Consider the following 14,714-nt stretch of genomic DNA (forward strand, 5'->3'; position numbering starts at 1 on the left):
TTGTGATGTGGTGGAACAGCTGTCATGTGGCAGGACGTGCACCCCCTGGATCATGCAGACCCTCCCAATCCCACCCATCTGCCCACAAACAGACAAAACACTGCGAATTGAAGTTTGAAAATGTTTATTATCTTTAAAAAAAAATCACTCCAATGAAATATGGTCTGCGCAAGCTAAAATGTAAATGACGTGTATTTTAAACAGGCTTTAACTTTTTTTACATTATCATGAACACTGAAACCACAGCTGTCATATCCATAAAAGTGTTTAATATTAATTTTGTTAGCCTCATATTTACTTCTATGGACAAAACTTTTCAGAAACAGGTTTAACATGCATGTGCAATATTCAGCATTTTCCTGTAAAACAATATTCTGAAAGACTAAATGTAAGGATCCAAATGCAAGTACAGAAGTGCCGTTAATTCCCTACCATTGAGGTCATTAGAATAAAATAAAACCTAGATGTTCACAATCTATTTGCAATGACTGCTAATGTCCAAGAACATGAGGGTGAATATGAGGCGAAAATACAAATAGAGTATAACTTACAGACAAACAAAAGTTTATAAAATAAAGGCATCTTTAACAGCTGCAGACAGTTTGGTAAAACAAACCTTAAAGGTCATGAACACACAGAACCCGCTCCACAGTGGTCACTACATTCATCTGAAACCTTAGTCCCATTCAAAATAGCTATCAATGAAAAAGCTACAGCAAAATGACTAAATACACAAGTGTTACTATTTATTTAAAGCAGACTTAGCTTCTTTAGGGTCCCTTATCTATCCATTTATTTATTCCAGGTGCCCAGTACTTTAAATTAGCCATTGCACTCTAAATTTGTATCAGACCTTTATTTATTTTTTCCCTAAGACCTTTTCACACTAGAGAGCAGGAATCTCCAGACCCTCACACTTTATTTTATCGACTAATACAAACTAAAAGCATCATTTTCAGGATTGTATTTTCAGTCTACTATGTAGACTGAAAAGGAGAAAAAAAGAAAAACCTTTTTGGGCAGAAATACACAAACAGGTTCTGGCGAACACAGTCCTTATCCCAGCCATAAAAGAGTGGCAGCATTCATGAAATATTAGCTTCAACTACAGAAACTAACAAAAAGAAAGGACTTTATTCTAGCAATTATACACTGCTAAAAGAAAAAAGAAAACCATTCTACATAAAAATAAAACAAGCTTAAGTCAGGCAGGTTAAGTTTTCTCCAAACGTTAAGATCTTCTAATATTTCTATAATGTAAAAGCTTAACTATTGAAAATGTATTGATTCTCACCCACTTTACATATTTGATTTGAATAATCACAAAACCAAAATGATGCATGGATATTAAATCCATGTTAGCACAGCTTTAAATACCTACAGCCCCCCCCCCCCCCCCCCTCCAACACAGAAATGCAAACATGCAGAAACAGTTTTAAAAATCACTCTGACATGCTGAAAATATGTGCCACTGCATGTTACATAAGAGCAGGAGCAACATCGGCCAAGATGGGTCATTAAATGGGCATCACAGACGGCCAAACATCACCAGAATGCAGCAACCTGACGACACGGACTGACCGGTCAAAGCACCAACACTGCTGTACGTCTGCTTCAGCTCTCTGCTGAATAGACCTGTTCAGCATCAGACAGAGGATTTTAGTTCAACTGCTACCACTAAGAAACACTGACATCTTAGCAGAATTCATTCAACATCCTGAGTCTCAAAGAGGACAGGAAGATGCCTACAAAAAACTACTTAAGATCAAAAAATATATATATAAATTAGCTTAAAAAGTCATAAAATGATCATGAAAACCAGACTGAAGAGATCAAAATGTGTGTGGTGGACGTGCCATCCAGAATTGGACAGAAGTCCAGGCTGACATGTCAACAGTCCTGGACATCATGTCTCTCTTCACAGAATGATGTTCTCACTATGAGAAACATGATCATGATTCTCTGTTGGAATGATGGATAGCTTGGCAGAATACTGCTGGATGAACGTAAGAAACAACACATGGACATCCAACCATCTGCTGACCCTTTCCAGGTCACGAGGCTGCTGGAGCCGACCCAGCTAATGTGGGGGGGGGGTGCCCCCTGAACAGGTCCCCAGTCTGTTCCAGGACCACACACACCTGAGGTTAAATTAGAGATCATCCTACGGAGCCTGTTTTTGGAATGTGGGAGGAAGAAAACCCACACATGAACACGGTGAACATGCTAACTCCACACGTCAACCAGGACCTTCACACTGTGAGGTGACAGTGCTAACCACTACACCCCTGTGCCGCCCACTACTATATTTTACTTAGAGTATCAAACTAAATTCTGCTTGTCAAATAAAATACCCGATTTTCTATGTACACATTTTATACATTCATATAACGCTCTAATCTTTGTTTAAGGTTCCGTCTTGTATCCATCCAGTGTCTTTAAAGCCATTTTAGTGGGTTGGGGGAATGTTCTGCTCCTTCCCACTCAGTCTGGATCCCTGCTGAGGGGGGAACCGTTTGCTGTGACTGAAGCCCTTCTGCTGCTCCCGCCTCCTCGGGGCAGACGCTCCTCCTCTGGCGGGAGCTTCTCTCAGGCTGTGTGACGGTTTGCGGTGGGGCCTTTTATCGCCGCCTTTCTCTGACGTTTGCCTGGAGCCGAGTGGACCTTCCTCCACTGTGTTGACCTTGAGCTCCTGCAGAGGCTGACTGGATGGAGGGTTTGCAGGGGGGGGAGAGGGAGTCTGTGCTGGGGGCGGTTCCTTAGCCGGCCTCTGACACACTTGTGCATAGCTGAGCTTCTTTGGCTCCTAGTTAGAAGAAGAGAAATCACCAATGAATGAAACTAAATCCTGGCTCAACATCTGCAGAGCAAAGACTAAAGTCATCCAAACACGTTTTCACTGATCAGCTGTGAACAGAAACTACACTGGGTCTATATTTTAGACTTTTCTCTCTTATTTTTTGCTCAGAATTCTGTGTACTAATTACTTGCAACAAATTTCAAACATTTCTTTAAAAATAGTGTGGGGGTAAAAATGTAATGAAAATGAACAGTGTGACCGTAGACCCCCCCCCCCTCACCTGTTCAGGTGTTGCATTAGGTTTTTGTGAGGTCACCTCCTGGCTGGACGAGTCGGAGACCCGTTCTGCTGCTGGAGGAACGGTCTGCAAAGACACGTTCTCCTTCTTCAGGACAGGAGGGTCGCTGTCCTGCTCTTTTGCAAGTGAGGGGCTGATTGGAAAATGACAAGTCATCTTTATAGCTGCACTTGTGTTGAACAAAAACATGTTCAATAATCTAAAGTCCATAAAATGGTGATCAATCAATATTGATTTGTATGATTATTAATCTGTTTTGGTTTTCTGGAACACAGGAGGCCGTTCTTCAGACCCAATGTCAAACATGATCTTTATTTCTTTATAAATCTGTTTAACATTTATATAGAAATAAACATGTCTATTCTGAATCTGTTATGTAGAACTGAGTGGAAGCTTTGTGTTACCTTGTTTCTGGTCGTGGGACAGCAGTCTGGATGCTGGCGGCTTTTTCAGAGCGCTTTGGGTTTTGAATCACAGCGACGTCGTGGCTCACAGCCTGCATCACAGAAGATGTTTCAGTGGATGCTCCCCTTTACATTTGCAAACCTTTTTCAAGAGTAAAAACTGTTTTTAAAGGACAGTGTGAATCACCTTGGTTGTAACCTTTGTGCCACGTACGACATCGGATAGGCGCACCTCTGCCACAGACTGCTCCTGCACTGTGACCACAGATCCCGGAAGAGGAGGGAAGCTGGAAGCTTCAAAGTCAAACTTTGGAGACTTTTCCTCCAGAACAGGGACGAGTCTCTATTTATTTTAATTGGGGGGAAAGAAAACAGGAAAAAATGCTAAGTCTCAACTACAACAGGAGAAGGTTTTCTATGCTAAAGAGAAGAAAAAACAAGCCTACCTTAACATGCTCATCTTCACTTCTCATGCTTCTGCGAATGCCTCTTCTACAGAAAGAAATCCAAAAGGTAATTTGTTATAAGGACCGTAGGTTATCGAGTGTTAGAATTCAACAGATCTGTGCAATGGAAGTGAATGAGTTAGAATGACTGATTTACATACCTACTCCTACTGGGGCGGTGGCCGTTAACGGCGCTGGAGTTTGCTTTGTAGGCGTCTGCACCACTGTAGGTGTTCCTGAAGCCACTGTTAGGAAAAGGAGCCTAAAGCAACAGAGATGAAACTAAATGTGTGCAAGTCCCATCACAGATGAACCATTTATCATCACTCTGGGATTATCTTTCTCGTCTGACATGACATGGTATCGTGAGAGTTACTGTTGGGTTTTAAGCAGAGATACTTAAAACATCAAACAGATCGGACTGATGGTGTAAAAACCCCCAGTGTCCGTGCTAAACGAATGACTCAAAACGTGAAGATTCAAAAAGAAAGAATTAACACGGTCCTACTAAATACCATTACAAACTCAAGTCGGCGGAAATGTGTTGCTGGTCAGAAACCAACACTCAGAACTGCCAACATTTGAGAAAGTAAATGAACAAGAAGCCACAAGGACAGGACATGTCCCACGCAGTTCCACTGAGAAAGTTTCACCTTTAGACTTTAAACAGACTTTTCTCACCAGTGGCATTTCAAAGTGAGGAACGACTGCAGCGTTCCAGGAAGGAGACACAACAGGATAAACAGGGAATTGCTGCTGAGGGTTGAATATCTGCTGCATGAAGACAGGAGAGTCGCACTGAGGCGGCGGCGGCGGCGGCTGCTGCTGCTGCTGCTGCTGGTACATCACTGAATCCATGGCATGGAAGCCGTTCTTTCCAAAAAACGTGTTTACAGCCTTTATACGAGCCTAAAAAAGACAATCTGTTTTAATGAGAGTTGTGATCAATTGATTTGATATCTCATGGTCCTTTACTCCCCTCAGATCTCATAATCTCACGGTCATGAGGCCATGAAACACTGAACTCACTAGAAAGAAAGAAAAAAAGAAAGAGGGGGGACAAGATGGGGTGGGGGGTACGGCAGAAAAACAGGAAGAAATACAGAGAAGGTTGTTGAAAGTTCATCCTAGGTAGCACCAGTGCATATGGGTCCTTCCAAGCGCGATACTGATCATCACAGGGGGTTTCAAAGGAACTTCAGGACATGTTTACAGTTTTCTGTTAAGGTCTGACCAGGAAGATGCTGGATTTGACCGGAGCTTATGGAGTTTTACACATTCACATTCCAAAGTGATTGACGGCTAAAGTTTAGCCGTGGAGTCTCTGGGACACAGTCTAAGTCTGCCAAACCTTGTTTTGAGCTGCACTTCCATTCATTAAAGTCGGCAGAGGTCTACGCTTCGATTAAAGCTCAGTGGAACTGTTACTCACCATGATCGGTTTCCCCTGAAACATTTTCACATCCTCTCGCAAGTATCTAAAAGCCTGAATAAGATGAATAAAAAACATTTGCATTTAGACACAGTCATTTTTAAATCTGCAAACATTGCTTGTTTGACTCTAGATTCCTTCTTGGTGGCTGCATCAAGGACAAACCGCCTTAAAAACAGTTTTTTCCCCAAAGCCATAACCATCCTGAACTCCCACATGCACTCCACCCCCATGTCTCCCTCTTTCACTATGCTCATCTCATCATGTCAACACCATCTCATTATGTGCAATACATTCCCATCAGTGTGCAATATAGTAAGTGCAATATACCTCTGCCACCATGGGTATAACTGTTTTTTTTGTTTGTTTATAACTACTACCTCTCTGTGGAAATTTCTATTTTCTATTGCACCTTTTGCACCTTTGTACTTTTTTTTGGAACTTGGTATATTGTATTCTTCATTTTGTGAAATTATTTTATTATTCTATTATTCTGTGAAATTATTTTCTATGCATGCAAGTACTGAATAGTGAGCAGCTTTTTCATTTCATTGTATACGCGTATGATGCAAATTGTACATGTGCACAGTGACAATAAAGGCATTCTATTCTATCTGCACAACTGCTACAAAGGGAATAAATCCATAAAATGATATGATATACACAACAACATAAAACTAATGTGCTAAACATTATTTTATGCACATCTGAAAGCCTAAACGAAATGAAAAATGTGTTTCACTTGTACAGACGGGCTCATAAAAGCAGTAGCTAAAAGCTGAAATACAGTCAACAAACAAACATACCTGTTGTGCATCCAGATCGGACTGAAATGTAATGTACCAGTTGCTGTTGTGAGCAAACTCAGCCCTCAACACTTTTGGACAGTTTTCACTCTGAAATAGAGCTTCAACTTCCTGCAAAAATAATTTAAGGAACAAATATAACATTTCCATTTCAGAAAATAGGACAACATTTCTAAATATTTGATCAGCTGACCATGACCTTATTTTTTTAAAGGGCCTATCTCATGCAAAATCAGCTTTTTGAGCTTTTAAGGGGATTATCATGTATTGTAAAGCTGTATTTTGATTCATTCACACATTTCTGAGTATTCCTCTATAAACCTGCTCTCTGAGCACCAGCTCCTCCCAATCCACGAAAACAAGCAGGTCATCGCATTGTGACATCATAAAGTGTGGAACAGCCCCTCTCCCTGCCAGCCCCGCCCCCAGGCTAACACCCACACACACCTTTTCCCCGTGGAGCTAGCAGTGATCGGCTAAAAGCTTCTCTTTTATATGCAAAATAATCACACCCATCTTTGCAAAAGTCTGGATGTTGTTTGTTTTTGTGGGAGAAACGCAGACACGCTGCAGAGGTTGGCTTTAGGTCGACGTCGTGAAATGGAGAGAAAGGCGGAGCCTCGGAGATCGAGTCGTCTTACTTCCTGGTAGGAAAATGACTAATGTCATCAAAAACTGTTCTCTAGTGTGCCAAAGGCTTACTATAGATACAGATATAGTTTACTCTGACAGGCTGAAGTGAAGCATGATATAGGTCCTTTAATTAAGAAAGTCAAATACAGGAAGTTGCTGTGTCTTGTGCAGAGCAGCAAACTTTCTGCACCATGGCAGAAAACAAGTAGAGCCGGCGTTGGAGTTGTTAGAGTACATGATGGGTGTAATCATACCTGCACTGGGGTAGTCTCTGGGATTTCTCTGAGAATTATAACACAGCGGCTGTGATTCGGTCGAACCTTCTTCCCAGCTTCATCAACTTGCACCATAGGAGAAGCTACATTAAAAAAAAACTGTTTTATTTTTGGTGTGGATGTGCATTGGGTAAATAAAACATTACGTCCTTTAAGAAGGTTTTTACTGAGCTTCTGCGTGGAGTATTGTCCATTCAGAGTCAAAGATCCAAACTTGTTTTTATTTTCTTAAAATCACTGATAAGCAAGCGTTTGGAGGAAACAAAATGCTGAAATAAACCAACATGGTGAGTGCAGCAGCACCGGTACCTTTCAGTACATCCAGAATTAGGTCCGTGTCAGAGGTGAGAGCTTTGATGTCCTCCATACAAGCAACAGTCCAGATAGAAACAAACTGATCGCTGTCCATTTGGGATATGAGGTACAGATCCTTAGACAGATTCTCCCTGCAAACAAACAACATATTCCATCAACAATTTTCATCTAATTTCATGTGATTTATTGGCATATTCTAAAAAGAGACAGTAAAATGTTAAGTTACTGAAAATCAATAATATCATCAATAATAAAGAAATTGAGACCCAACCATTTATTTAGCCTATTTAAGGAAAAATTAACCTAAACATGCTTAAATAAAAACAAGTCCCCTTTGATCAGTTAGTAGTGACTTGTATGGAGGCATAGGGGTTACCTACAACTCCAATTGACCACCAGAACACCCATTATGCACCCAAATGCAAAGGTTGCTGACGTCAATCAACAGTAAATTTTATATCCTGATCAAACAGGTTAAAAGGCTTTTAGAGCCATTGTCTCATATGAGGCCTCAAAAACCCCATTTGGTTGTTTTTAAAAACAGGGTTCCCTCATTTCTTGTTCACTACAAACTTCCACTATCCTCAGAAATGAACATGTTCACACTTTTCTCTCTCGTTAAACTCTCAGAGTTCAAACCTTCATAGAAAAATAAGTCTAGAATTATAGGATGAAAACAAAAATCTGAAATGTATGTGACTCAGGCAGACTGACCACGGCACGGAGGAGTCTGACCACAGTCATCAGTGTCTGAACAGGACTGTCACTGTAAAGCACTTTGGGCCTCAACCAAGGCAGAAAAGTGCTACACAAGCATAAGCCATTTACCTTGAGAAAGTTGAACCAAATACTCACCTACTAAAACAAGACTCAAGCCGACACTTGAGTGCTTGTCGTAAATTCTCTTCCGTCATTGGCTGTTCCTTAGAAACTTCCAGGTCTGTTGCAGGTTCACCATGAGAGTTGAAAACCACACACTCCGTGTCAGGCGAGTCACCGTCATACTCAGGGGAGTGGTCCTCTGTGATGTTCACATGGTCTGAGTAGAATCCTTTACCTTTGTGAAGAGAACATTTGAGGAAGAATAAAAGAACAGATTTCAACATGACAGCATTTTCAGATCAGCCCTGCAACAGACTGGTGACCAGTTCAGGGTGAACCCAGCCTTCACCCAACTGTAGCTGGGCTGGTCCCAGCACCCTGTGACCCTGAAAGGCATTCATTGGGTTCTGAAGCAGGATGGAGGGATTTTCAGATTACCATCGTGTTTTAAACAAACAGAGTCTTCTGCATACGCCCAAATAAAGGAGTTAAAATTTCTACATAAACCACACCCACCAGTAATTACTGTAAGCAGATCTAGAGAATCCTCTGTATTTCCTCTGACACCACCTCTGCTTTTACACAGCTGTACACTTTAGGAAGAGATGGAATTGTGCTCCATTATACCATCATTTTTAAATGGGTTACAACTGATGCATGTTGTACCTTCAGTCATGTCAGAAGCTGGAGGACAAGTCTGCAACCAGGGACTATCCTCTGCTTCCACTGGGATTTCATTCTGCTGGACTGGGATGCCTTGCCAAACTTTGGCATTAGGGTTGAGACCTGCTTCTTTGGTTGTTACCTGCAATTGCGAAAAGCAACATTGGTTTAGCTTATAGTTTCCACAGACTAAAACATCTGAGAACTTGATTTCTTTAGTAGTGGTTAAGATTAGAAGTATTTAATGACCTATTGCATTACTAAAATACCAAAACCCTGCAGAGCTAGAAAGGCACCAGACTCATCTATTGCTTGCTAGAGAACATCTGGATGATCTAGACCAAGTGGAACTCTTTGGCATAAATGCCACTCTTTGTGTTTGTGCCGAGTTGCACTAAGAGAACACCCTACCCACTGTGAAGCACGGGGGTGGAAGCATCATGCTTTGGGGCTGCTTTACTGCAAAGGGACAAGGACGACTGATTGGTATTAAGCAAAAGATGAATGGGGTCATGTATGGGGAGATTTTGGGTAAAAACCTTCTTCCGTCAATGAGAACATTGAGGATGAAACATTTCTAGATCTTCCAGCATCACCATGGCAACCAAGGAGTGGCTACATCAAAAGCATATCAAGATTCTGGAGTGTTGTAGTCCGTCTCTGGACCTTAATCTAAAAGAGAATCTGTGGAGGGAGTTAAACGTCTGTTTTCCAGCAACAGCCCCAAAACATCACAGCTCTGGAGAGGATCTGCATGGAAGGATGCACCAAAACAGCAGCTAGAGTGCATGTAGCTACAGGTAACCTTTGACCTCTGTCATTGCTAACCAGAGGTACATTCCAAAGTATTTTCTCTCTCACAATTTCACGTTACACATCCCTCTGCCAAATATCATTTCACTCCTCTGTATAACTTAAAGCCCCACTCCACTCAAAAATCATGCTTTTGGTGTTTTTAATAAGTCTTGTTGCATTTTTTTTTATCCAGGAGGACATATGTAAAGCAATTTAATGGGGCTAAGAGTGAAGTAATGAGTATTTCTTTAGTCATATAATCAGGAACACATAAAAAAAGCTGTTTGAAAAAAGATTCCATTTGCGACGTAGAAAATAACTGGGTGGGCCACAAGCTCCCTGCATGGCTCTATTCTGATACATCCACCTGCACACAAATAGATCCATGAAGGTCATCATCTGAGCTGAAATCTGGATCAAAACTGTTTAGCTGGATAGCTCCAACATTGCTCACCAGATTTTTTTTTGGCACCAGTAATGTTAAATTGGGGTTGTGAGGGACTGTTTTGGCTAAAAATGTCTTCATAAATAAAAGACCACTGGGAAGGCTTTGAAAGCTGATCAAAAGATGATCAGATGATCAGAGAGCAACAACATCTTTCAGAGCAAATGAGAATTTGATCAAATAGGCGTATTGTTGAAGGAAAAAGGATCATTAGAACGTCATAAGTTTGGAGTAAATATGAATTTAGTTTGGCGAGAATGATGAGGAAGTTGGCTCCATCTATTTGCAGACCACGCTGCATTATGGTCAAACATGTGGGGTGATAATATGATAATAACCTGGGTTCTACATATCAACGGTTTCATACAATAGCAGCAGTCTGCATACTAAAATGTTTTATCTAACTGGTAACCAGGGTAAAGACTTTAAAACAGAGATGATGTGGGTTAGTTCTGAGTTTAGTCTGAGCTTTGGTGTTCTGAATGACCTAAAACATTGTTAATCCTTTTGAAACGGCAGACAGGAAACAGTTTCAGTCGTCCAGCATGCAGGAGATGAAGCAGCTTTGAATTCTATTAATGTGAAAAGTCAAGAGACTCACCATGTTTTAAGCTGGTAAAAAAGTGATTTAGTTAGCAAAAAGTAGTATATTTAATGTATGCAACTATAAAGTGTATACTAATGTTTACTTTTTAATATATAATTTATATATTTTACATTTAAAATATTACAATTTAGTCAAAAAGAACTATTCGATTGGTATACACCCTCACTACACATAGATCGTCTATACCAGGGGCACGCGGAGGAAAAGACAAGGAAAAAACAGCGGCACGCGGCGGTGTTCTTTGTGTATTTCGGATTTGAAAGGAAAAAACGTGAATGAAGAAATACTTAGGAATGAATTTTAATCTTAATATGTCCTCCATCATGAGGAAAAATCCCCAAAGAACATGTTAAACAGACCAAAAGTGCAGTGGGCTGCTTGTAGGGTTACAGCGCCAGTAAACAGGCCTGCTTCAATGCAGTCAAGCGGTTGATCCAATCCAGGGCAGCGATTGGCTCTTCTACTACCCGCCCATTTCAGTCACGTGTAAACATACGTGCCGAAGCCACGCCTCCAAGCATGAGTGCGGTTTACAAGGCACCTTGAGCCGCCATCCATTGCAAAACAAATGTGCAGAGGTCACTTGGTAAACGTAATCACCGGCATACACTCAAATCTCCACGTTACTCTGCATTTAGTCGCATTTAGGAACCGACAAGTTCAGACCTCATCACGACACAATGAAACCCAACTTCCAGGTTCAGAGAAACAAACACGTGGCGTGGCGCAGTCCTCCGATCAAACACGCCACACTTACCGAAACGCTCACATCTCTGTCGAACACGACATCGGCGTTGGTTCCGACGCAGCCGAGTTCGTCGAAACCCACCCGCGTTTCCCGTAACTTAAACTTGACGACGTGAATCCGACAGTCATTCAGCAACAGTTGTGCCAAAGCTAGCGTAGCGGCACGCGCTCGATGCTCCACGTGCGACGGAAACGGTAGATTCACTCAACAAGAACTAAACTACTGACTGATGATAGAGCGACGTCATTCTGACAACAGATTGACCAACAACGGCTGAGCAGCGGTAGACTTTAGCAAACCGGGTTCCGCTCACTTAGTCACTACTAGCAAACCTCCCGGACGTCCTGTCACTTATTATCTTGGCCGTTTACTGACATATGGCGACTGCTCCCGCACATTAAAGCGGTTCCGGTTCTCTCGCGACCACCGAACAAAGACGAACTTTTGTGTCACAAATGTTGCCGTCAATGAGCGGCGGAGGAACCAAACTTTTCTGACAAACAAACCCCAGTAGTAGTTAGTTAGTCGGCTCCAGGCCTTCCTCTCACCATTTTTTCGTCCTCTCTCTTGCGCCGGGTTTTCAACCGATGACCTTTTCTTCACGACCTTAAATCGCCGAAAGGTCCAGATGAGTCCGGAACCAAACGAAGCTCATTCACTGTAATCGTCGTCCTCCAGCGGGCCGTTCAGTCGGCGCTGCTCATGTTCGGGGTGGTGTTTGTCGGTGTCGTTCCTCCTCCCCGCCCGGGTGTAGCAGCTGTCTCTGGTCCCGCCCGCCTGCCTGCCCCCCCGTCCCGTCCCCCGCGGGCTGCACCCCGCCCGCCCGCCGGGTCTAACGGCAGCTTCTGTGAGTTCTTGAGAAACCGAATTCCAAACTATCATCAACTCAGAGATTCCACTTCCACGTTACATGACGGCTGGTGCGCAATAGTGGATCAATCTTCTGATGATCGATAATCTGCACTTGGATTGGAAACGTCTGACTAACTTTGAACAGATTTTAATCTTCTTTACATATGAAGACGTAAAAAACATAACTGAGTGTCGCTGAATAGGTTATAAGGTTTGTTTATTTTTTGCTTAAAGGGAGAAATACCTTTGGTTGACAATTGTGTTATTAAAATGTGTAAATTGTGTTTTGTTTGCTTTTATTCTGTTTAATACTAAATTGTATTCCTCTGTTGTATGAAGTAGTGTAGAAATACAATATATACGCAAATAACGCGAGAGTTCCCGAGAACTCGGGGGATTTTATATCGGGCTGATGTGTTTATTCCCACATCATGATAGACTTTGAACCAAGGTCCATGCAAAGAGCAGAACAGGAGTCAACCAGCTGTGAAAAGTTGTGTACAGACTGGTAATTGAACCAATACCACAGGCAGCCACGAGGTAGTTAACTTGTTAAGCATTTTCTGTTGTAAATGTGAAGTCTAAAGGGTTTTGTAGAACTCTGTTCTGTAGTTTTCTTGAAGACATTAAAACGCGCATCTGTTCTCGAGAATACCGTGTCCAGCGTTGTCATTGAGGAGGAACAGTGAAGAAAACTTCTACATGACAGCTGGTGCGCAATAGTGGAACAATCTTCTGATGATGATCAATAAGAACTTGATCAATAATCTGCACAAATGTATGTGACTAATTTGAACAGATGTTAATCTTAATCCTCTTTACATATGTCCTCCAAGAGGATAAACATTCAACAAGAACATGTAAAAAACATAACAATTTCGCTACACTGACTTATTCCAGCTGCGGTAAAGTTATAGTTTTAGATTGGATGTTCCACAGACATTCAGCGTGGATCTCCAGTGGGGTCTCTTAGGGACCGTCAACAAATTAACAAGTGCATGAGATGGAAAAGAGTTTAGATAGATAGATGACTTTATTAATCCCACAATGGGGAAATTTAATTTCTGTGGCAGCAACACGACATTCAGAAATAATCTATATAACATAACATCAATAAAGGACATCACAAATTACATTTATATTAGATAATTAAAAATATTACTAAAATTATTATGAAAAATTATTATCAAAAATGAGATTCTTATTAAGTAAAGAAATAAATATTAAATATTAAATAAATACAGCTGCAAAAGTGTAAAAAACATGCGGTCTGCAAAACACGTAAACTGTAAAAAAACATTACAAATTTTTTCAAAATACAGAAATAACTAATGAAGTTCACACCAAGAACAAAAACAAACAACTGTTCAGGAACAAAAAACAATTTAAAATTGAAAAACAAAAACTACAACAAAAGTAAATGAATCAATGACTAAACAGAAAAAACACCCCTGGGAACGTGGAGTGTCACTTTGACACGGTGTTGTACAGTCTGATGGCTGTGGGGAGGAATGACCTGCGGTAGCGCTCCTTCTTACACTGAGGGTGCAACAGTCTTGTGCTGAAGGAGCTGGTCAGCGCCTCTACAGTTTGGTGCAGGGGGTGGGAGGGGTTATCCATGATGGATGTTAGCTTAGCTAACATCCTCCTGTCTGCCACCTCCTCGATGGACTCAAGTTTTTAGATAAAACCCAAGGCTAAATGCTTTGCAAAAAGAAATAAATGACTATAAAACATTTCCTAATGTGGTATCTAAACAATATTATTAATTTTGCAATGTTTTAATAACAAAAGTTTTGCAATCATAGATTGCTGGTTTGAAGTTAACTTTTTGTTTTTTCAATAGCTTCCTAACCATGTGACCTTATGATTCCAAATATCTGCCGAATTATGACTGCTAAATATTAATACACACAAAATTTTTATATGAATTTTTATTTAAAAACTCCAGCAATTAGCATATGAATTCTGTTCCTTTTTTTAACAGCTTTCGAACCACGTGACCCAAATAGATGAAACCTATGCCAAAATGTGGTACTGACATCCCTACATCAGACACACCAATTTATTTTGCAGTCAAAGATGCTAAATATTTTATATGAATTTTTCTAATAAAATGTCAGCAGTTCGCAGGCGAAGTCTATCTGAACAAATCTGTTTGTAAGACAGTCATCTTTATCAGGGTTGTTTTTCAGTTGGAAAACACCCAAAACATGCAGGACAGCGGCCCTCAAGGCCTGTAGCTAAACACCCCTGTAATACACTTAATGGACAGAAAACCGATGTCTGCTAAAGATACGGTTTCTATCTTTACACAAGAATATAAAGGATAAAAACTGGTGACAAACAAGGTATACATTTTAGATTTTATTA

General features: G+C 41.0%; 1 protein-coding gene across 2 annotated transcripts; it reads right to left on the reverse strand.

Moving 5' to 3' along the window:
* Positions 1-107: 107 nt before the first annotated feature.
* On the reverse strand, positions 108-12,310 carry LOC101161708 (la-related protein 4). 2 transcript variants are annotated; one of them, XM_004086146.5, is made up of 14 exons: positions 12,038-12,310; positions 8,898-9,036; positions 8,265-8,466; positions 7,404-7,540; positions 7,074-7,177; positions 6,187-6,297; positions 5,381-5,434; positions 4,630-4,857; positions 4,110-4,210; positions 3,949-3,994; positions 3,690-3,845; positions 3,503-3,594; positions 3,081-3,231; positions 108-2,806 (listed from the first exon to the last, which is right to left on the reverse strand). In XM_004086146.5, the coding sequence occupies exons 1-14, from the start codon at positions 12,038-12,040 to the stop codon at positions 2,450-2,452; spliced, it is 1,881 nt and encodes a 626-aa protein (XP_004086194.2). In that variant the 5' UTR covers positions 12,041-12,310; the 3' UTR covers positions 108-2,449. The 2 variants fall into 2 exon arrangements, with proteins under 2 accessions (XP_004086194.2, XP_020557102.2); XM_020701443.3 differs by lacking the exon at positions 12,038-12,310 and adding an exon at positions 11,499-12,016.
* Positions 12,311-14,714: the final 2,404 nt, after the last annotated feature.

Source organism: Oryzias latipes, chromosome 5 (assembly GCF_053564925.1).
Source record: "Oryzias latipes strain Hd-rR chromosome 5, Olatipes_Hd-rR_3.1".
NCBI classification, from domain to species: Eukaryota; Metazoa; Chordata; class Actinopteri; order Beloniformes; family Adrianichthyidae; genus Oryzias; species Oryzias latipes.